Source organism: Dipodomys spectabilis, unplaced genomic scaffold (assembly GCF_019054845.1).
Source record: "Dipodomys spectabilis isolate Male_0828 unplaced genomic scaffold, ASM1905484v1 ptg000119l, whole genome shotgun sequence".
Taxonomy (NCBI): domain Eukaryota; kingdom Metazoa; phylum Chordata; class Mammalia; order Rodentia; family Heteromyidae; genus Dipodomys; species Dipodomys spectabilis.
Genome location: NW_024870796.1, coordinates 5,117,783 through 5,141,762, shown reverse-complemented (window position 1 = coordinate 5,141,762; position 23,980 = coordinate 5,117,783). Strand labels below are relative to the sequence as shown.

Genomic DNA, 23,980 nt, shown 5'->3' with positions numbered 1-23,980 from the left:
GGAGCTTGAACTGAGCACTCTCCTTTAACTTTTCCCCTCAAGGCTGGTTGGTGCTCTACCACTGGAGCCACACCTCCACATCTGGCTTTTTGCTGGTTCACTGGAGATGAGTCTCATGGATTTTCCTGCCCAGGCTGGCCTCATACCACAATCCTCAGACCTCAGCCTCCCGAGTAGCTAGGATGACAGGCATGGGCCACCGGTGTCCAACTCTTATATATGACAGGGGTCGAGACCAGTGATATACTTTGAGACCTGCATTGGTTCCTTACACTAGCTGGGCCTCAAATTCCCCACTGTGTATGGTCCAAAGTGTGTGTGTGTGTGTGTGTGTATGTGTGTGTGTATAAGAGGAACAACAGAAATATGAACACCGATGTTGTCCAGGGTTCTAGAAAGACTGGAAATGAAGACTGCTTACATTTGTATTCCTGAATGCATTTGATTTGGGAAGACTGTTATTGTTTTTTTAGTGGCTGGTTTTAAAGAGAAATCTAGGAACTCCTAGATTATTTCATTTCCTAAGATGCTTCCAGTTGACATACTTGAGAGAGAACAAGTTCCAGAATTTGTATGTGTGTGTGTGTGTGTGTGTGTGTGTGTGTGTGTGTGTGTGCCAGTCCTGGGGCTTGAACTCAGCCCCTGTGCAGTCTTTACTTAGCTTTTTCACTTAAAGCTAGAGCTCAATCATTACTTGACTCACAGCTCCACTTCTGGCTTTTTGGGTTGGTTGGTTGGTTGGTTGGTTTTGTAGTTATTTCATGATAAGAGTCTCACCCTACTTTTCTTCCCCGGGCTGGCTGGCTTCGAATAGGAAAGACCACCCTCAGATCTCAAGCCTCTTGAATAGCTAGGATTACAGGCATTGCCACCAGTGCCTGGGCTATGGAGATTATGAAGCCTTAAGAGTCAACCGCTTCTGGGCATCAGTCAAACAGTGGCTGGCTGCCAGGATCCGGCACTGGATTATATTTGGGCTGGGTAAACAGTTTAGCCTGGGCCTTGCTGTCACCAGTCCTCGGGATAAGACTCGTCTTGATCTCCAGGGGCAAGAAGAGGCTAGACTTGATCAGAGCCAGAAAAGGACCTGCATTAACATCTCTCTCTCTCTCTCTCTCTCTCTCTCTCTCTCTCTCTCTCTCTCTCTCTCTCTCTCTCCTTAGCCTCGCTGCTTCTAAAGAAGCCGATGCTGCCCGCTCTGCACCCAAGCCTATGTCACCTTCGGATTTCCTAGATAAGCTGATGGGCAGAACTTCTGGATACGATGCCAGGATCAGGCCCAACTTTAAAGGTACAGAGAACATGCCTTTCTGATCCGTAGGGAAAAAAAATAGGTTCGCAGATTACAGGAGCAAGCAAGCAGCAGGCACTGCAGTAGCGAAGGCAGATGCTGAATAACACAGCCTGAGTCCCATGAGCTCGTTCTCTGCCCAAGGCAGACATTACTAATCAATTGCTGCTTTCCCACATCAAAGGCAGAGGGGAGGCCTGGAAGGTGGACGGAAATAAGCTCACATAAACTTATTTTCTGATCTGGGATAAACACTATCTACCATTTAGCTACATATCTATCTCTCTATATATACATACATACATATATATACATACATATATAAATATATATACATACATATATATAAATATATATATATTTATTTATCAGGGGCTCAGTTTCCTTTTCTGGTCTACACCTGCAATTTAAAACATACCCCTTCATCAAGTTTGTAAGGCCTTCTCCCAGAAGGAAGCCATGAGGAGAATAATAAGAAAAACCTCTCTCTACTTCTCCCCCAGATAGCTCTACATCCATTGCTTTCCATAAGGAACATCCAACTCAAATTCACCTGCTGCTTCTGTAGACCGACAAATCATTTTTGGAGCTTGCTCATCTAAATCAGAATCACAGTATCCTATGTCTGTTGGAAAGAAGGCCAATGGAAGTCAACAAGGCCAGACAGAAATGAAGACAAGAGGAATAAAAGGAGATTCAGGCTGCCCAGAACTGGGGGACAGGGGAGGGTTTTGACCCAGCCTGCCTGTAGCCCTATAGGAAGGTGGGCGCTATGTGTAGATGTGTATGGCAGGAAGAGAAAGTTCTCAGTGCTCCATGATGACTCTGGAGGCTGAAGTATTTGGGGAGTGGGGAGTCCTAAGGCTTGAACGCAAAGCCTGAGCATTGTTCCTTAGCTTTTTGTTTTGGTCCTCGACTACTTGAGCCACAGCTCCACTTCTGGGTCTTTTGGTGGCTCATTGGAGATAAGAGTCTCACGAACTTTTTCTGCTCAAGTTGGCTTTGAACCATCATCCTCAGATCTCAGCCTCCTAAGTGGTTGGGATGACAGGGGTGAGCATCAGCACCCGGCCATGGGTGATGAGCAGCAGGTAACAGGGGCCATCAAGGGCCTCATAGAAGCCTGAACATGCTGGCTTTTCTCCCAGCATCCCTTGCAGAGCTTTATATCCAAGAACTCATAACCGGTCTTGATCATAAATGCCCTCTCTCTCTGTTGCTCAAGTCCAAGAGCAAAGAAGAGATGTGATGGGGGGGAGGGGTGCTTCCTATTACTCTGCTTCCTGTTTTCCAAGCCCCCTTCTCAAAGTACCATCACCACCAAACTAAGAAAGTGACCGAGAGATGCCTGGATTTATGTTTATTTAGGCCACCTGCCACTCCTCAGGCCTGAGCACACACCTGCATGTGCACACACACACACACACACACACACACACACACACACACACACAGAGCCTTTGCTCACCAGGCCCGATCCTCCATCATCATTAGCATAACCTTAGCTTCTCCAGGGACAGACAAATAAGGACAGAGTTTGTTATCATGGTACCCTGCCCTGAGGACTTCATTAAGTCACAATCTCAGACATCCCAAAGGGCCAGGAAGGTATTGAATGAAGCAGGCTGGCGGTAAGAAAGAAAAATACAGCTGGGCACTGGTGACTCATACCTGTAATCCCTGCTACTCGGAAAGCTGTGATCTGAGGATCATGGTTCATAGCCAGCCCTAGGAAGGAAGGTCCAGGAGGCTTTTATTTCCGATTCAGTATCCGCAAAAGGCAGGAGTAGAGCTGTGGCTCAAATGGTGGCATGCTAGCCTTGAGCCAAAAAGCTCAGAGGCAGTGCCCAAGCCTTGAGTTCAAGCCCCAGGACTGTTCCTCCCTCCGGCCCCCAAAAAAAGGAAAGAAAGAAAAAAATACAAGAAAATCCAGGCTAAGCATTGTGGCTCATGCTTATAATCCTAGCTAGTCAGGAGGCTGAGATCTGAGGATCGAAGTTCAAAGACAACCTGGGCAGGAAAGTCCATGAGACATCTATCTCCAATGAACCACCAGAAAATAAGAAGTGGTGCTGTGGCTCAAGTGGCAGAGTGCTAGTCTTGAGCAGAAGAGCTCAGGGACAGTGCCTAGGCCCTGTGTTCAAGCCCCACAACTAACAAAAAGGAGAAAAGAAAGAAAGAAAGAAAACAGGACTCTCAGCTGAGGATGACTCCTTTCAATAGGGCTTAAATCTAGGGGCTTATGTAAAATCTTCCAAATTGGCACTCAGTCTCTCTTAAAACTACCATGGACCAAACCAAACTTGTTCAACTTGCTCATGGGACACAAACCTTAGTGGTTTTGCAATTCTGCTCTATAGTGCCCCCTGATGGGCTCTTTCAGAACTCCATCCTGGGTAGGAAAGTCATTGCACCTAGGAGTTTTCCTGTTAGCAATTTGATCATGCCACCAGATTTGGCACACAGAGAGCCCTCAATGAATGAGCTAACTAATGAACAGGCAAATATACTTGGGTTAAGAGCAGCTAAGCAACCTTCCCAAGTCAAATGTGGCAATCAAGAATTTTCACTGGAGGGCATGGTAATACATACCTGTAATCCCAGCACTCAGGACAGCTGTGGTAGCAGGATCTCCAGTGTGAGGCCACCCTGGGCTATACAGCAAGACTCTAAATCAGGACCAAAAACAAGAAAATAAAAGACCATTCTCACCGAGCTGTTCCAATGATTTACTTAGCAGAAGACGTTTTGTTTGAGAGGTCTCACTATATAGCTCAGATTGGCTTGGAACTCAAGATCTTCCTTCCTCCACTTCCCAAGGCCTGGCGTTAGAACAATGAATCACCACCATACTCCACTGAGAATCTTACTGGGAGCACTTGGGCTCCAAACATGCAGAATTAAATAATACCATGGCTCACCCTTGTAATTCTAGCGACTCATGAGGCTGAAATCTGAGGATTGTGGTTCAAAGCCAGCCTGAACAAAAACATCTATGAGATACTTATCCCCAACTAATTAGCCAAAAAAAAAAAGTGCCAGAAGTGAAGCTGTGGCTCAAGTGGTAGAGAGCTAGCTTTGAGTAAAAGAAGTTCAGGGACCTGAGCATCCAGGACCTGAGTTCAAACCCCAGGCCTGGCACAAAAATTAATCAATCAATTAATTAATTAATATTTTGGCTTCTCTTAACCTTAGCTTGAACCCTCTGGTCTCCCCTGACTGAAAGTAAAGACAGCTTCCCAGAACCTCCCCCCCCCAATAATAGGAATGGGGAGAAAGATTTTGTTCTTGGGCAAGAATGAATCCCTCTCAGCTTCCACTCTGATTCTCCAAGGTCTCAGGCAAAGCACAGAGCTTCTGAAAAAGCATCCAGATCAGATCCCTTGTTCCCCTCCACTGCAGTGTTTGAGACACATCACAGATCAATCACAGCCTAATGAAAGCAAGTCACAGAAATCTGCCTGCTCCTGACTCTCCTAAAGCCGGAGATGACAATGACAAAGAAACCACGGGCCTGTTCTGTTGAACACAGTGGCAGGGGAAGGTGTAGACCAGTTGTCCCTCTGTCTCTGGAATTGTAAACAGGTCTGGCACAATTGAACTATTCCTAACTCTGACACTCTGTGTTTCCTGAAACTTTATGGATCACGAACACAACCCAATGCAAACCCATACACAAAATTAAACTTTAATATTTAATGGCATATATACATTATCCCCGCTGCCAAATGCCAGGCGGGTTGTAATTTTCTTGAGATAATTTAATTTCAGATTTACATCAATGAACCGTACCTTCCCCATGGGGTCTTCTGGTGGTGCCCTCTCCAGCACATAAATCAGGCCCTAATTTATATGAGAGTCACAATCAAGAGATGCTCACAGAGCCTGGGCGGGAGCTGTGTATGGCTGCAAGGTACAGGCAGTAATTCTTCATAGCATCTTAACCGTGTGAGGGTCAAATGAAAAACCTGAATCTAAGACTAAATGAGGGAGAAATGAAATAGGCCTTTGTTTAAGTGGAAATGACAATGAGGCAGATTTCCACTGCACTTCAGAGAAAGAAAATATTAACCCAAAGAAAAAATTTAACGAGTTATAGAAAGAGCTGCTCAAGATAGACTAAGCTGCTGGGTGCTGTGGCTCATGCCTATCATCCTAGCTACCCAGGAGGCTGAAATCTGAAGATCCTGATCCAAAGGCATTCCAAGCAGACAAAATCAGAAAGACTGTTATCTCCAATCAACCACTAAAAAGCCAAAGAGGAGCTGTGGCTCAAGTAGTGGAATGTCAACCTTGAGAAAAAAAAATCTAAGCAACAGCTCAAGGCCCTGAATTCAAGCCCCAGTACCAACACACACACACACACACACACACACACCAGACAAAAAAAGGCCACTGAATTAATAACAATTCTCTAGACTCATTTGTGATATAAAGACAATGAATCTATATTGACTCCCTCAGTTCCTCATGGCTACAAGAAATGGGACTTGCAGGAGTTGGAGGTGTAGCTCAGTTGATAGACTCTAGCCAGAAAGCACCATGTACCAACTTCGTCTTCATCTCAGACAAAAAAATAAAAAGGAGTGGGGGAAGGCTGGGCAGGTGGCTCAGTGGTAGAGTGCTTGCCTTGCATGCATGAGGCCCTGTGTTCGATTCCTCAGCACCACATAAGCAGAAAAAAGCCGGAAGTGGCGCTGTGGTTCAAGTGGTAGGGCGCTAGCCTTGAGCTGAAGAGCTGAGGGATAGTGCCCAGGCCCAGAGTTCAGGCCCCACGACCACCACCACCAACAACCACAACAAAAAGGATATGGAACTTATGAAAAAATTAACAAATTGCAGTGTTCATGTAAAAGAACTACTACCTATTCTCTAAGCCCAACCACCAAGGTCAGCTCAAGGTCAGCCCCTTTCTGAGATCTCTTTCCTGTCTCGTTTTCCAGCACCTTCCTTAATTGGACTCTATTGTTTTCTGCCTCTCTCCCATGGTCTTTATTCTGGAAATTTTGCTGGCTTATGTGGAAGCCCAAGACAAGATTCTGGATTTTGCCACCACCTGTATGACCCTGGACATGCCTCTTCCTTCCTCTTTTCTATAATAGCCATGAAGATGCCCACCTTGGAAGTTAGACAAATCTGTATCCAAATCCTGGCTCCACTATTTACTAGCAAGATAGCCATGGACAAATACTTTAATCTCTCTGAGTCTCTATTGGTTCATCCTGAATAATACAGGTTAGCAGTCAACCTTCTCACAGGTATGTTGAGATGACGTTAATTTTAGCTAGGCATCTGTGGCTCCGGCCACAGATCTTAGCTGCTTAGGAGATCTGAAGATCTCGGTTCCAAGCCAACCTGGGCAGGGAAGTCCCAAAGACTCTTTATCTTCAATCAACCACCAAAAAGCCAGAAGCTGAGCTGTGGTTCCAGTGGTAGAGCTCCAGCCTTGAATAAAAAAGCTCAAGGGCAGTACCTAGGCCTTGAGTTCAAGCCCTAGCATCAAGGGGGGTAGGGAAGGGGGGCAGGAGGAAGGTTGATCTAGGAAAATGTTCCAAACTCCAGCCAACTGTCTAATGCTTGGAAATTCTAACTGCTATAATGAATCGTCTCAAATGAAGAAAGCGGGTTTCAATCACCACCCCCAAGCTATCAGAGCAACAACTGCTCCCTCTACCCCCTTCCTTGTTGGCAGCGAGAGTGGAAAAAACGTGTCTGCAAAAGTACTTAACAAAGACATATGGGTTTTCTCCGAGGTTCCCTCTGCGGTCCTCTGCCAGCAATCCCCATGATCACCCTTTCAGGCAGAAGTTGTTCTTGGTTCAGAAGTTCAAGGCCAGGAGCTTGCTGTTTCTTGGGGCTCCCAAAGTGGTCTCTAAATATGCTGTAGCCATAAATACATCCTTTAAGACACAAATTAGAAAGGCAGACTCCAGTGGGACTGGGGGAAAGGAATTCGAAGCCATCTGGCTGGATAATGAGTCCTTTTGTGTTCCTGAAAGGACATCTCTGCTTAGTCTCTACTGCTGTGTACCTGCCCTGGGCCTGGGAATAGAGGAAAAAGTCTGGCAATTCCCAGGCTGGGAATCCCGGATGCCGGGAGGCGGGACAGAGGAGGGCGAGCGACGGGTTCCTCCACCAATGGGCTCCATGCGTAAGATCAGCTTGCTAGAACATGGCTTTCTCCTTGGCCCTGAGGCTAAGCAGGCCTGTCTTCTTGATTGCCAGGTCCCCCGGTGAATGTGAGCTGCAATATCTTCATCAACAGCTTCGGTTCCATCGCTGAGACCACCATGGTGAGTGAGTCCATCTGCAAGCTGGTGTTTTCTCCTGCTAGCAACATTGCTGTATCTAAAATAGCTCTTCAGGCTTTCCCTGAGGAGATGGGAAAGCAGGTGTTTCTTTCTAGCAGATCTACCTGGAGGCTCTGGTTATTGTTATGGTGGTGGTTTGTTGGGGGGTAAGGGGGACCAGGGGGAGGGAGTCAAAGTAGAACATCTAAAAATGGCAGCCAGAGCCAGGCACTAGTGACTTCCACCTCTTGATCCTAGCTGCTGAGATCCTAGGAGGCTGAGATCTAAGGATCATGGTTCAAAGCCAAACTAGGAAGAGAAATCTGAGAGACTCTTGTCTCTCTAATTAGCCAGTAAAGAGCTGCAACTGGAGGTGTGGCTCCAGTGGTAGAGTGCCAGCCTGGAGTAAAAAAGCCATTTGAGAGCACAAGACTCAAACCCCAGGACTGGATACGAAATAAAAAAACAAAATTAAGAAAGGAAAGAAGGAAAGAAAGAAGGCAGGAAGGGAGAGAATTGAGGAAGGAAGGGATGGAGGGCGGGAAGGAGGGAGAGAGGGAGGGAGGGAGGAAGGAAGGAAGGAAGGAAGGGAGGGAGGGAGGGAGGGAGGGAGGAAGGGAGAGAGAATTGAAGAAGGAAGGGAGGAAGGGAGGAAAAAGAGGAAGGAAGGAAGGAAGGAAGGAAGGAGGGAAGGAAGAAGGAAGGAAGGAAGGAAGGGAGAGAGAATTGAAGAAGGAAGGGAGGAAGGGAGGAAAAAGAGGAAGGAAGGAAGGAAGGAAGGAAGGAAGGGAGGGAGGGAGGGAGGGAGGGAGGGAGGGAGGGAGGGAGAGAATTGAGGAAGGGAGGGAGGAAGGGAGGGGAAAAAGAGGAAGGAAGGAAGGAAAGAAAGAAGGAAGGAGGGAGGGAAGGAGAAAAGAAAGGAAGGGAGGGAGGGATCGATTTATGATAACCTGTTCATGAGTTTAAAATTCAACTTCCCAATGGCAGACAAATGTCATTATAGATGTTGAAATGGTACAGTGGATTAATTCCATTATTTGCTCTATAAATGTACTGAATTTTTTCTACTATTAAGAAGATTAAAATAAATCAATTGCTGAGTGCTGGTTGTTTGTGCCTGTAATCCTAGCTACTCAAGCTTGAGGTCTGAGGATCACGGTTCAAATCCAACCTGGGAAGGAAAGTTCATGAGACTCTTATCTCCAATTAACCACGAGAAAACCAGAAGTGGTGCTGTGGCTCAAAGTGTTTATCACTAGCTTTATGCTCTAACCTTGAGCAAAAGAGCTCAGGGAACAGTGTCCAGGCGCTGAGTTCAAGCCCCATGACCCACAAAAAAGAAAAGAATAAAATAAAATAAATCAATTATAATAGAAAAAAGACAATATCACAAAGATTGATCAATGTTAGTAGTGATTATCACTGAATCAGACTTAGAGATAATTTTTATTATATTCTTTCCATATTGTTATATTTTTCCAATTTCTGTAAGGAGTAAATATTACATTGCTAATTGTAAATATATGTGATGGCTCTGTGTGTGTGTGTGTGTGTGTGTGTGTGTGTGTGTGTGTGTTCCAAACCTATAACTAACCACTAAATAAAATGAAGACCAGGAAGTTGAAACATGTATTTTCAGGGGGAGGAAATGGGAGGAAGAGTGAACAAATGCAGTGATACTTTTCAAGTGATAGTGTGTAAAAGTTGAATTAGGTAACTTGAGGGTAGGGATGGGATGGGGAGAGCTGGAAGAGAATGATGGAAGGGGTAACACTGGTCAAGCTGCCTTAAACTGGGGCTGGGAATGTGGCTAGTGATAGAGTCCTTGCCTAACATGCTTGAAGCTCTTCAGTACCATCTACACAGACAAAGCTGGAAGTAGCGCTGTGGCTCAAGTGGTAGAGTGCTAGCCTTGAGCAAAAGAAGCTCAGGGACAGCGCCCAGGCCCTGAGTTCAAGCCCAAGGACTGGCCAAAAAAAAAAAGATGCCTTGTACTGACTCATAAACTGACCAGTGGAATTAAAACCCCTTTGTACAACAACTTAAGTTTTTTAAAATTTATTTAATATACAGACAGAAAAACGAATTGGATGTTCAAAATATTTAATAGAATATTAAATATTTAAATAGTAAATTGGAAACATTTTAAATAGTTAATAAAGCTCATATTGTAATATAAAATAATAAATATTTAAAGTAGAGCTTGGCTTCCATTTTTTTCTTTTTTTTACAAAAAAAGAAATTTAAAAATAAAAACACAGAAAGGCCATATGCAATTATCAAGTGTTAAGATGGAAACTGAAACCCACATTCTAGAAACTACTTACTATCTGCGTAGCCTCAGGAAAGACACGGAAGTTATGCTTAAACCTCATTAAAATTCAGTTTTATTCCCTGACAAAAAAAAAATGAGTAAATAATGCCATTTTTGGAAAGTAGAGGTGTGGCTCAAGTGGTAGAGCACCAGCCTTGAATGGAAAAAGTCAAGTAAGAAACAGAGGCTCTGAGTTCAAACCCCAGTACCTGTACCAAAAGCCTTGCCATAGTTTTTTTTACAAGTTGCATTAATACTATTTTCATTGTTATTGTCAATTCTGGACCTACCAGTGCCTCCCTACCAGAACTCAAGTTTTGGGGCAATTTACATCCCCCTTAACATCCAGTGATAATAACAATCTTTTCTACATCAAGCTTTCCTAGACCAAAATCTAAATGAGAGAATATTAGTGTGTGTGTGTGTCTGTGTGTCTGTGTGTCTGTGTATCTGTGTGTCTGTGCCAGTACTGGGGCTTGAACTCAAAGCCTGTCCAGGCTTACCTTGAACCCCTGATCATCAGATCTCAACCCCCTGAGTAGCTAGGATTACAGGTGTGAGCCACCAGCGCCCAGCCTGAACTCTACTTTGACTATAATTATTAACACCTATTAACTGTACATTTTAATAGGGCACACTGTGGTATTTCCACATATGTACACATCATGCGTGAATAATATCCAAACCTGTTCTGTTCTGTCCCCCATGCCATCTCCCTCTTTCCCCTCTTCTGATTTCCAGTAACCCTTTTCTACTTTTAACTTCTTTTTGTTTTCCTTGTTGTTTGTTTGTTTATACTTTCTGTATAGAGAGGAAACCTGCAATACTTCTCATTCCATATCTTACTTCCTTCACCTAAAGTGAAGTCTTCCAGTCCAGCCAATTTTGCTACAAATGACAGGGTTTCATTCTTCTTTCGGACTGAATAATATTCCATTATGTATCTAGTCTGTATTTTTCTTTTCCATTCACCATGAATGACCCTTAGGCTGATTCCATAGCTTAGCTCTTGGGAATGGTACCACAATAGTTATGGCTATGTACTTATCTCTTTTGTGAATAGACTTCATAGCTCTCTAACATATGACCAAGAATGAGATAGTTAGATCATATGGTAGTGATCTTTTTAAGGTTTTTGGTGGTGGTGGTGGTGCCAGTCCTGGGGCTTAAACCTAGTACCCGAACATTGTCCCTGGGTTGTTTTTTTTTTTTTAACTCTAGGCTAGGGCTCTACCACCTGAGCCACAGCCTCACTTTTAGCTTTTCAGTAGTTAATTGAAGATAATAATCTTATAGAAGCCAGGCACTGGTGGCTCACGCCTGTAGTCTTAGCTGCTCAGGAGGTTGAAAGCTGAGGATTGTGGTTCGAAGCCAGCCTGGGCAGAAAAAGTCCCATGAGAGACCCTTTGTCTCCAATGAACCACCAGAAAACTGGAAATGGAGCTGTGGCTCAAAGTGGTAGAGCCCTAGCCTTGAGCAAAAAAAAAGCTCAAGGACAGTGCCCAGGTCCTGAGTTCAAACCCCACGACCAACCAAAAACAAAAAAAAGATCTCATGAATTTCCCTGCCTCTGTTGGCTTTGAACAGCGATCCTCAGATCTCAGCCTCTTGAGTAGTAGGATTACAAGCATGAGTCTCCAGCATCCAGTGTATTTTCAGATTTTCATTCAGAGGAAATTCTGTATTGATTTCCATAATAGCTAGGTTAAACTGTGTATGGTGGGGCACGCCTGTAATCACAGCCCTTGAGAGACTGAAGGTAGGAGGATCACCAATGTGAGACCAGACTGGGCTACATAGCAAGGCCTTGTCTTGAAATGAACAAAACAAAATAGAACAAAACCACCTAGCTGATCTGATTTCCATTCCAACCAACATTTATGTAAAGGCTACGTTTTTTCCCAGTGCAACCTTGCTAGTCTTTTGTGAGTTTCATTTTCTTCAGGACAACCATTCTGACTGAGATAAGGTGTTATTTTAAATGCTTGTTTTTATTTTTCATTTTTCATGCTGATACTTAGAGCTTGAACTTGGGGTCTGGATGCTGTCCCTGAGCTCTTTTTGAGCAAGGCTAGTACCCTACCCCTTGAGCCATAGCTCTACTTCCAGCTTTTTGGTGGTTCATTGGAGATAAGAATCCCGTGGACTTTTCTGCCTGGGCTGGTTTTGAACCACAACCCTCAGATCTCAGCCTCCTAAGTAGCTAGGATTACAGGGGTGAGCCGCTACTGCCCAGCTTAGTTTTTATTGTTTGTTTAAGTTTATTTATTGATTCTAGATATTAGTCTTCTTTCAGATGAATAACTGGCCAATGATTGTTTTCCCTCATCCTGTAGGCTGTTTCTGCTCTCTAGTGATGGTTTCTTTCACTGCATGTTAACACTTGTTACTTTGATGAAAGCCCATTTGTCAATTCTTGCATTGGCTTCCTCTGCTTTGGCAGGCTGATCCAGAAAATTGGTACGTTTCCCTGTTGTTACGGCTGGTGCTCTCCCACTTGAGCCATGCTTCCAGTCCGGCATTTTGCTGATTCATTGGAGAATCTCTTACAAGATTTTTCTGCTGGAAGTTGCCTTCCCACCATTATCTCCCAAGGCTCAGCCTCCTGGGGAGCTAGGATTACAGGCATGAACCACTGAGGCCTATCCTAGTTGACTTTTGTACCAGGAGAAAGACATCTTGTTTCAATCTTCTACCTGCCAATAGCCTATTTTCCCCAGCAGCATTTGTGAAAGTGGCTGTTTTTTCCTCAATAAATGTTTTTTGGCACCTTCATCCAGAATTAGTTGGCTGAAGATGTGTGGATTTATTTCTGGGTTCTCTCTTCTGTTTGTTCTGTTGGCCTAGGTGTCTGTTTTTATGCCAGTACCATGCTGGTGTTGTTACTATGTCTCTGTGGGTGTCTTGAACCAGGCATGGTTATGCTGCTAGCATTGATCTTTTTGTTCCAGATTGCTTTGACTGTTGAGACTCCCGAGTGTGAGTTTCCGTATGACTTTCAGAGTTTGTTTGTTTTCCTCCACATTCCGTGAGGATGCCCTGGGTATGTTAATCTGCAGATTATAATAGGGGTCTTCCACAGTCTTAGGTTTTCTTCTTAGATGTGTGTGTATGTGTATGTGTGCATGTGTGTGTATGTTAGAAATGGAATTGCTTTCCTGGTTTTTTTCTCAGCAATTTAATTATTGAGATAGCTAGATATCTATATCTATGGATATGTATATATCTAGATCTAGCTGGGCATCAGGGACTCACACCTATAATCCTAGCTACTCAGCAGACTGAGATTTGAGAATCATGGTTCAAAGCCAGCCCAGGCAGGAAAGTCCATGAGACTCTTATCTCCAATAAGCTACTCAGAAAAAGCTGGAAATGGTGCTGTGGCTCGAGTGGTAGAGCACTCACCTTGAGCAAAAGAAACTCAGAGATAACACCCAGGCCCTGAGTTCAGACTGGCAAATAAATATATTTATTTATTTATCTATGTAAAGCTATTGACTTTCTTTTCTTTTTCCTTTTTTATTTATTTATTTATTTATTTTTGCCAGTGGTGGGGTCTGAAACTCTAGGCCTAGGCACTGTCCCTCAGCTCTTCAGCTCAAGGCTAGTGCTCTACCACTTGAGCCACTGCTCCACTTCCAGCTTTTTCTGCTTTATGTGGTGCTGAGGAATCGAACCCAGGGCCTCATGCATGCGAGGCAAGCGCTCTACCACTGAGCCACCTTCCCAGCCCCTTGGTTTTCTTTGTCTTTTCATTTTTGGCATCGAGGAATGAAATCCAGGATGTTACACTTATTAGGCAAGCACTTTGCCACTGAGCTACATCCCAGCCCATAAGCTAGTGATTTTTTTGTATATTAATTTTGTATCATGAAATTTTGCTGGAATTCATTTATTTTATTTTATTTTTTTGGGGGGTCCAGTCGTGGGGCCTGAACTCTGGGCCTGGGCGCTGTCCCTCAGCTCTTCAGCTCAAGGCTAGCGCTCTACCACTTGAGCCACAGCGCCACTTCTGGCTTTTTTCTTTTTGCTTGTGTGGTGCTGAGGAATCGAACCCAGGGCCTCATGCATGCAAGGCAAGCGCTCTACCACTGAGCCACCTTCCCAGCCCCACATGGATTTCATTTATACGTTCTAATAATGTGTGTGTGTATGTATGAGAGAGGACAGGGCACACAGGGCTTAAACTCAGAGCCTAGTTGCTTGCTGTCCTTGAGCTTTTTTTTGCTCAAGACTGGTGCTCTACCACTTGAGTTACAGCTTCACCCCAGCTTTTTGATAGTTAATTGGAGATAGTTAATTGCAGTTAACTACAGACTTTCCTGCCTGGGCTGGCTTTGAACTGCAAGCCTCAGATCTCAGCCTCTTGAGTAACCAGGATTACAGGCATGAGTCACTGGAACCTGGTTTCTAATAATCTTTTCATAAAGTGTTTTGGATGTTGTGTATACAATCATTTCCCACTGCAAGCAAGTACAATCTGGCTTCTTTGTTTCCTACTTGTATGCCTCTCATTTCTTGCTCTTGTCTAATGAGAAAACATGAATTTCATACAATCAGATACATGAAGTTTAAACTCCACCCTCCTTTAGCTCTATTTATCAACTGTGTGGTTTAGAAAAAAAATATTTTTTCTCCCTGAGCCTTTCTCATCTATGAAATTAGGCTAAAATTACCTAGACCAGAGCAGGGAGCCTGACTCAAATAGTAGAGCTCCAGCCTTGAGTAAAAAAGCTAAAGAATAAGCTTGGAGTTAGTGAATCACACCTGTAATCAAAACTACTCAGAAAGCTGAAATATGAGGCTCGCAGTTCCCAGCCAGCCCCAACAGGAAAGTCCATGACACACTTATGTCCAATGAACCAGCAAAAGGCTGGAATGGAGTTATGGTTCAAGTGGTAGAGCACCTACTTTGAGTGAAAAAGCTAAGAGACAGAGACCAGATTCTGACTTCAAGCCATAGTACTGGCATACACACACACACGCACACATACACATATTTATATTTATAAGGCAAATAAAACTGAGATCTCAAAGGCTGTTGTATTAGAGCTGTAGCAATCTCCTTGCTTCTGCTTTACATGGATTTTTCCTGTGAGCATTTGAGACTTAGAAAGCAGCTCGTGGGAGAGAGAATTCAAATGTGGCTTCTCGGGCTCCTGAATGTGAACATGGTCTTTCAGCATGTTGAACACCGACCCACGGAAGTATTTGGCTAAGTAAGCAAAACAGCATTTAGCCGTCGGCCTATTAAAGCAATTACATTGATCTCTTCTGAGTCCCATTGCCTGCTGCTGTTTACCAATCTGGGAGAAAGAAGGAAAGAAAAAAAAATCAATGGTGATAACTCATTTGAGTGACAGCTGCTATGGGTGGAGCCAGTGGCTCCAGAAGATCTAAGCAAGCTCCGTTCTTCGCTTTCCATTAGTCACTTTATAATGAGAATCTATACCTTGGATCCTGTGTGTGTGTGTGTGCGCATGTGCATGCATGCATGCATGTGCCATTACTGGGACTTGAACTCAGACCCCCAACCGCTCATTTGGCTTTTTCACTCAAGATTAGCCCTCTACCACTTGAGCCACACCCCCACTTCCTGCTTTTTTGAGGCTTCCTTGGATATAAGCATCTCACAGACTTTCCTGCCTAGGCCGCCTTCAAACCATCCTCTCCAGATCTCAGCCTCCTGAGTAGCTAGGATCACAGGTGTGAGCCACCAGCACCCAACCTTCATCCTCTTCTTTTAGATGATGCCTTCCTAGACTCCTGCTGACCCTTCTTTCTGGCCTACTGCTCTAGCTTGGCCTCCTTTGGTGAATGAATGCACTTCCAACTGTCCAAAATGCTTTTCCTCGGGTTCCACCCTATATGATCTCAATTTAAACAACAACAACGACAAAAATCACTTCTGCCAGGCACAGAATCTGAAGTCTCTTCTCTGTATTTCTCACTCTGTATGCAGAACCCTGACCTCGGCCTGGCACAGACCTTACGTATGCGCTAGGACTGGATAAATCATAGACCTTTCTGGTTCTCTGCACAGTTCCCCAGTGCCTGGCGCTTAATAGATGCTCACTTAAATGCTGCTGGGGTGGGGAGGGGGGAAATAAAATGAATTATACGCAGCTGTTAGCTATGGAAAGGTTGTAGAGGTGCTCTAGCCTTGATTCTTCTGATGGTGAGATCCAGGGACTCCAGTGAGGTCCAGGATAACCCTGGTTATATTTGCTACAGGATCTTAGGAAGCATCTGTCCCTGGGTCTCGGGGACTCCAATGAGCTTTTTCTGGCTTTGCAATTGCTCCTCCTCTTTCTTCCTCTTCCTTCTGAGCACTGGGTCCCTCCGATCATGCAAGAGACATAGAAGGTCTAGCTTCACCTGATCTCCATAGTTCTGCACATGGCTGTCAAATGCTCCCTGAAGTGTTTTTTTTTTGGGGGGTGGCCTTGCTAGAGAATCAGAGAGGAAAAAAGCAAGCGGGGAGGAGAGGGATAATGGGGTAAATTGGGGGCGGGGGGAGCTGCTTGGGGGCACCAAGGCCCCTAGAGAAGCTAAGGCTTGAAGTGAAAGGCAGACCATGATCACGCACTGAGCATGAAGAGTGAGCCTACCTTCCCCTCCCTCAGCACCCACCCTCCCTCTCCCCCTCCCACCCCCGCCCATACCCAGTGTTCTGACTCCCCAGACCCACAGAGAAAAGCTGAGCAAACTCTAGGGGTCGGACCTAGGGGAGCCTCCTCCACCACCCGCTGTCCAGGTCTACTGCTCACCTAGTATGCCAAGGGCTTAGACACAGTGCCACAGCCTCGCCAGCCCCCACCCCAGCAGTGGGGAATCTTTACCCCCAGCCCCCACCCCCAAGCAGCGGGGTCAGCATGCACCTGGGCCCAGGCCTGTTCAGAGCATCACAGGCCACGCTGAGCTTTGGGGACCGAAGGTTTTTGCTGCCCAGCCATTTACTGTGACTTAATCAGCACACACACACACACACACACACACACACACACACACACACACACACACTCACACAGCATGAAGAAAACAAGACAGGATGGTGAAACCTCATATATATAATAATATATAATACAGGCCTTGAACATTTATTTCCAAATGTTTTAATTGCTCTTCTTTATTTAAAAAAAAAAAATCTGGGCTGGGAAGGTGGCTCAGTGGTAGAGCGCTTGCCTTGCATGCCTGAGGCCCTGGGTTCGATTCCTCAGCACCACATAAGAAAAAAGAAAAAAGCCAGAAGTGGCGCTGTGGCTCAAGTGGTAGAGCACTAGCCTTGAGCTGAAGAGCTGAGGGACAGCGCCCAGGCCCAGAGTTCAGGCCCCACGACCGGACCCCCCCCCCCCAAAAAAAAATCTTTCTTCCAAAGAGAGAATAACATTGTGATAAAGTCAGCAAGGAGTTAGAGAGGCTTTTCAAGGCTCACGCTTATAATCCTAGCTACTCAGGAGGCTGAGGTTGAAGCTCCACAAAAAGGCAAAGATAGACAGACAGACAGACACATAGACACATAGCTAGATAGACACACACATACGTACATATATACATACAGGACAATTAGGATTGCCCAATGCAGACTCAGCCTCCTCCACCAAGGCTTGTGGGAAACCCTGGCCAAAGCCCCCTGATACCCAGAGCGCTGGCTTCTCACGCCTAAACCTGGGCCCTCACTGTGATCCCCCCGCCTGTAGGACTACAGGGTCAACATCTTCCTGCGGCAGCAGTGGAATGACCCCCGCCTGGCTTACAATGAGTACCCGGATGACTCCCTGGACCTGGACCCATCCATGCTGGATTCCATCTGGAAACCCGACCTGTTCTTTGCCAACGAGAAGGGCGCCCACTTCCATGAGATCACCACCGACAACAAACTCCTGAGGATCTCCCGCAACGGAAACGTCCTCTACAGCATCCGGTGAGTTGGGGGATTTGTCCCTCCCTCTTCAGAAAGACTCAGGGTGGTTCACGCCTGTCTTCCTGGCTACGCAGGAGGCTGAGCTGTAAAGAACACGAGTTCAAAGCCAGCCCAGGCAGAAAAGTCCAGGAGACTCTTCTCCCTCATGAGCCAGCAAAAAGGCAGGAGTGGAGGTGTGGCTCAAGTGGCAGAGCACCAGCTTTGAGGGAGAAAAAAAGCCAAAGGAGAGAGGAAGACCCTGAATTCGAACTCACACACAAAGTACCTTGCCCTGCTGTCTTCGAAAACTAGACATTAAGATAGAACCAAATTGACATGAACACAGATTCCATGATTCAGCCGGCAGAATAATAATAATAATAAAACACCTAGGGGAAGTCTTAGCTGTAAGAATTCATTATAACCAAGGAGATCAGAGAAGGCATTTTAGGGAGAGAGAGTTGAAGCCAACCCAGCACTTGAACACAAGACAGGATGGAGTGATCAAACACTATAGTCAAGAGCAGGGCATGGTGCTGCTCACACAATACATCAGTACCATGTCAACCCTTCTGCAAACTTTCCTCCAGATACCTTTTATAGAGTCTGGGAGAAAGGCCCCTCTCCCAGGCAGGGAGTGAGGGGGACTAGGTGGGGGGAGGTTTTCGAATCATTAGGGCACCTAGCCAAAGTGTTGGTAGTTAACAGCTGAGCCTAGATTTGCATCTGTGTCTCTGAGATCCTCTCAAATCCTAGAGCAGAGCAGGGCACTTATCAAATATGTGACAAGATATTTGTATTTCTGTGTGTGTGTGTGTGCGTGTGTGTGTGTGTGTGTGTGTGTGTGTGTGTGATCAGTACTGGGGCTTGAATTCAGGGCCTTATTAATAACTCTCCCTTGGCTTTTTCCTCTCCAAGTGGCCCTCTACCATTTGAGCCATACCTCCACTTTTGGTTTTCTGGTGGTTCGTTGCAGTTGCCTAGAGCTGGCCTCCAACCTCGATCCTCAGACCTCAGCCTCTTGAGTAAAATATCTGTATTTCAAAGAGCTTTAAAAGATGTTGGTCCCGATTGATCAGGAAAATCTTTTACCCTTGAAATGAGCCCGAAAGCTAGGCGCTGATGGCTCACACTTGTAATCCTAGCTGCTTGGGAAGCTGTGATCTGAGGATCACTCCCAGGCCCCGAGTTCAAGCCCCATTACCGACAAAGAAGAAAGAAGAAATGAGCTTTAAGTATCTCTGTCCTTGGCCCAGATGTGACTGGGTTGAGTCTCCTAGGAGAGGAAGGTGGGGGGGGGGGGGTTGGGATCCCCACCACTGAGGGGTAATTTGAGGATCCAGAGTCCTCCTAGTAGAACACCCCAATGCCTGACCCAGGAAATGGCCCTGGCTGGCTGTGGGGGAGGGGAGGGCTGGGCCACCATGCTTGGACTTTGCTGCTTGCTGAACTAGTTTGCAATGATCAGGAAGCTAAGTCCCAGTGCACCATGACAGGGCAAAAAGCAACGTTCCCAAGGTCATTCAACGTCAAGAAATTAACCTGGTGTGACAGCTGCTCTACTTTGGAGCTTTTATCAGAGGCCTTCACTTCCCTTCCTTCCTCCTCTTCCCCTTCCCCCCTCCTCCTCCTTCCTTTTCTCCCCGTCCTGGCATTTAAAGGGGCCACGTGCAGAGCTCTGAGTGTTCACACATGAGCCTTGCCAGGTGCAGCGGAGGGGGCGGGGCTACATTCCACTTAGAGCATCTCTGACTGGCTGTGGCAGGGCATGAGGCTGACCTCTCTTGGATAGACAGCTGGCAAGCCCAATCCACCGCTCTAGGGCTCAGGATCAAAGGCCCAGTGAATCCTGGCTGAGCTGTCCTGCTTTGTACCTGTGTTCCCACGATCTGAGAGGCCTCTGATGTGGTCCCAGCCTCTCGAGTCTTGTATCCCAGCCTGAGCTGAATAATCCAAAATAAACAGCTTGCCCCAAATCCTGGGAGCCAGCCAATTTCCACGTGAGCTCACAGATGTGAGCTGGCTGTGTGTGTGAGTGTGTGTGTGTGTGTGTGAAAACTTGGCAGGCAAGGAGGGTCTCTGAACTCATTTCTGAAGAGTCCAGCCTGGGAAGCGAGCCAGGAACGTGGGTAGTACCTGCTGCGAAGCACAGGGCATGTGTGCTGCTGGCCTGGGCAGCTGTCTATCTAAAGACTCTTCACGGTTGGGAGCAACCATCAGGCCTCAGGGCAACCTGAGAACACAGACTCCAAAGAAAATCAGTTGCTGGTGACTCACGCCAGTAATCCTAGCTACTCCGGAGGCTGAGATCTGAGGATTGAGGTTCAAAGCCAGCCCGGGCAAGAAAATTTGCATGACTTCTTACCTCTCATTAACCAGTTAGAAGTGGGAAATGGCAATGTGGCTCAAGTGGTAGAGCACTGCCCTTAAAGCAAAAGAAAATCTAAGTCAAAACCCTGAGTTTCAAGCTCTAAAGTTGGCAAGAAAGACAGAGACAGAGATAACTATCCAGGAGAGAAGGAAGAAAGGGAGGGAAGGAGGGAGGGGAAGGAAAGGAGAGAAACAAGGGAAGAAAGAAAGGCAGGATTGAAGAAGAAACAGAAAGAGAGAAATTCAAGAGTTCCTCCGACTCTGTATAATCTTGTATGTGTGTGCATGTACATACATGAGTGAATGCACACGTATGCATGTGTGTGTGTGCGTGTACATGTGTGTGCCCCAGTCCTGGGGTTTGAACTCAGGGCCTGGGCACTGTCCCTGAGCTTTTTTTGCTCAAGGCTAGCCCTTTACCACTTGAGCCACAGTGCCACTTCTAGCTTCTTGCTGGTTAATTGGACTTGCTTGCCCAGACAGGCTTTGAACTGCGATCCTCAGATCTCAGCCTCCTGAGTGGCTAGGATGACAGGCGTGAGCCACCGAGCCTACCTTTTCAGTATAATCACAATCATTCTCTCAGCCTGGGTTTGCTCCGAAATTGAAAGTGTACATCCCAGCCCCCTGATTCCTTTCCCTGTCCTGGACAGCTGATTGGTTGATGGCAGTTAGCCCCGCCTCACTGCCCGCAGACTCTGAGCCATTTAACCCTCTTCTCTTCCCAGAATCACCCTGACCTTGGCCTGCCCCATGGATTTGAAGAATTTCCCCATGGATGTCCAGACGTGTATCATGCAACTGGAGAGCTGTAAGTCTCTTCCATGAGCTCACTTTTAAGAACCAGGCCCATTTCTGGGCCCCTCCCCCAGAAATGCCCTCATTGGTGGACTCACCCCCCAGGAGATTCCTGTAATAACTCACAGTGCTACCTGAGGTGATTTGTGTTTAGAAAGTGCATTAGAGAATGGAACGTGGCTCAAGTGGTAGAGCACCAGACTTGAGTGAGATAAACAAGGGCATGAGACTCTGAGTTCAAGCACAAGAAAGGAAGGAAGGGAGAGAGGGAGGGAGAGAAGGATGGAGAGAGGGAAGGAGGGAGGAAGGAAGGAAGAGAGAAATGAATAAAGGAAGGAAGGAAGGAGGGAGGAAAGGAGGGAGGGAGGGAAGGAAGGAAGGAAGGAGAGAGAGAAAGAAAGAAAGAAAGAAAGAAAGAAAGAAAGAAAGAAAGAAAGAAAGAAAGAAAGAAAGAAAGAAAGAAAGGTAGGTGAAGGAGAGAAAGGGAATGTGGCTTAGTGGTAGAGTGCTTGCCTAGCATGCATGAAGCCCTGGGTTTGATTCCGCAGTACCACATAACAGAAAAGGCCAGAAGAGGCTCTGTGGCTCAAGTGGTAGAGCGCTAGCCTTGAGCCAAAGAAGCTCAGGGACAGTGCCCAGGCCCTGAGTTCAAGCCCCAGGACTGGCGAAAGAAAGAAAGAAAGAAAGAAAGAAAGAAAGAAAGAAAGAAAGAAAGAAAGAAAGAAGAAGGAAGGAAGGAAGGAAGGAAGGAAGGAAGGAAGGAAGGAAGGAAGGAAGGAAGGAAGGAAGGAAGGAAGGAAGGAAAAGCAATGGAAAGGAAGGAAGGAAGGAAAATGATAGAAAATACATTAGAAATAGAACATCCCATTGGCACTGTCTGACCATAGCTCGGGCTTTGCTGTCAGCAGAACTTCCCCTAGGGGCGTCGGCCCACATCACTCACAAGGTTAGGAGAAATGTGCTGAGTGACTCGAACTGACTGTCATACCAGCAGGTGCTGCGTGCTATTGGAAGTACTTGGAGGAGAATTTCAGTGGTGTGACTCTTCCGAACAACTCACAGTGTAACAACATGAACACCAGAGAGCACTAGCCTTGTGAAAAAAAAAAAAAAAGGCAGAATGAACATGCGGGGGGAGGGGGGAGGCAAATGGAGAGAGGAAAGGGGGCAAATATAACCATGATATTGTCATTATATTCAATGCACATGCATGGTGGAAATGGAACCAGATGCCTGCAGGGGATGGGTGGGGAATGGAAAGACAGGGAGAAAGATGGAAGGATGTGACATTGATCAAGAGGCTTTGTGCTCATAAATTGATTTGTCGGACTGTCACTACAACTATTTTAAAGGTAATGAAAGAAAAGAAAAAAGAAAGACTCAGAGAGCAGAAGGGAGGGAGAGAAAGAAAAGGAAGGAGGGAGGGAAGAAGGAAGGGAAGGAAAGAGAAGAGAAATGAAGGAAAGGAGAGGGGAGAGGTGAATAGAAAGGGAAAGAAAAAGGGAAAGGAAAGAGTATAGAACAGCCAGGCATTGTGCCACACACCTGTAATCCCAGCACTTGCAGGCTGACGCAAGAAGAGAGCCAGCTGCAGGCTTGTAACCAAAGGAGTGGTCCTGGACAATGGAAAAGAGATGATATTGAAAAAAAGCTTTAGCTCGAGTTGCTGACCTCCTTCATGATAAACACAAAAATGAGGAATCTGGCTTACCACCAGGATGGAGAGTGGAACCGAACAGTAAGGCAGCAACTATGTCAGTAACTCCACTTCTTTTCTTGGAGGAAAAGAGAAGATCAAGGTTCCAGGACTGGCCAAGGCAGGATGAGGAGGAGAGAAAGAGAGATGGAAGGAAAGGAAGAGGCAGAAAGGCCCTGAGCTGGGTATAAACAGCTCAGCCAGTGTGACCTTTTGTGAAGTGTCCTGAGTTCTGCAGGTGCTTGGGGGCTTCTCTGGGCCTCAAACCCTGAACCCCCACAACACCCTTCAGTCCAGGGCTCATGGGAGTGACCTGTGCCTTCTTCCCTCCACCCTAGTTGGATACACCATGAACGATCTCATCTTTGAGTGGCAGGAGCAGGGAGCTGTGCAGGTCGCCGACGGACTGACACTGCCTCAGTTTATCCTGAAGGAAGAGAAGGATTTGAGATACTGCACCAAGCATTACAATACAGGTGAGTGGCAACCACCATTGTCCTTGGGCCCCAGGACGCCCTCCCAGCCTCCACTTGTGGTTCTGCTAAGCGTATGAACTGCCCACACTGCTCAGCACTGGCACTGAGAGAGATTTTCTTCCTCTAAGTCCTTAGGGGTGGTAAAAATTAAGTTTCAGCGCCAGGCACCAGTGGCTCACGCCTGTAATGCTCAGTACTCCGGAGGCTGAGATCAGAGGATGATAGCAGAGAAGTCCAAGAGAGGACTGGGAAGGTGGCTCAGTGGTAGAGTGCTTGCCTAGCATGCATGAAGCCCTGGGTTCGATTCCTCAGTACCACATGCACAGAAAAAGTCACAAGTGGTGCTGTGGCTCAAGTGGTAGAGTGTTAGCCTTGAGCAAAAGAAGCTTAGGGATAGCATAGTGTACGTGTATATAATCCTACCTAAACAGGAGGCATAAGTAGGAAAACTGGAGATTAGGCATACCCCTAATTAAACAAATGCATAGAGTCTATTCGAAAAAAAATTCCTAAGTCAGTGGGGTGCCTGTGACTCACACCTGTAATCCTAGCTACTAAAAAGGCTGAGATCTGAGGATCATGGTTCAAAGCCAGCCTGGCAGGAAAGTCTGTGAGACTTATCTCCAATTAATCCACAGAAAAAGCTAGAAGTGGCACTGTGGCTCAAGTTATAGAGTGCTGGGGCTGGGAAGGTGGCTCAGTGGTAGAGCGCTTGCCTTGCATGCTCGAGGCCCTGGGTTCGAGTCTTCAGCACCACATAAGCAAAAAGAAAAAAGCCGGAAGTGGCGCTGTGGCTCAAGTGGTAGAGCACTAGCCTTGAGCTGAAGAGCTGAGGGACAGCA

General features: G+C 46.2%; 1 protein-coding gene across 1 annotated transcript in view; it reads left to right on the top strand.

The window, feature by feature from the left end:
* The first annotated feature begins 1,162 nt into the window (after window positions 1-1,162).
* Window positions 1,163-23,980, top strand: part of Glra1 (glycine receptor alpha 1) — a 35,009-nt gene continuing 12,191 nt past the window's right edge. Inside the window, exons 1-5 of the mRNA XM_042688938.1 lie at window positions 1,163-1,291; window positions 7,517-7,584; window positions 17,596-17,819; window positions 20,897-20,979; window positions 23,001-23,138. Of these exons, the coding sequence (XP_042544872.1) occupies window positions 1,213-1,291; window positions 7,517-7,584; window positions 17,596-17,819; window positions 20,897-20,979; window positions 23,001-23,138 (592 nt within the window). The 5' untranslated portion in view covers window positions 1,163-1,212. The remainder of the gene's footprint in view (window positions 1,292-7,516; window positions 7,585-17,595; window positions 17,820-20,896; window positions 20,980-23,000; window positions 23,139-23,980) is intronic.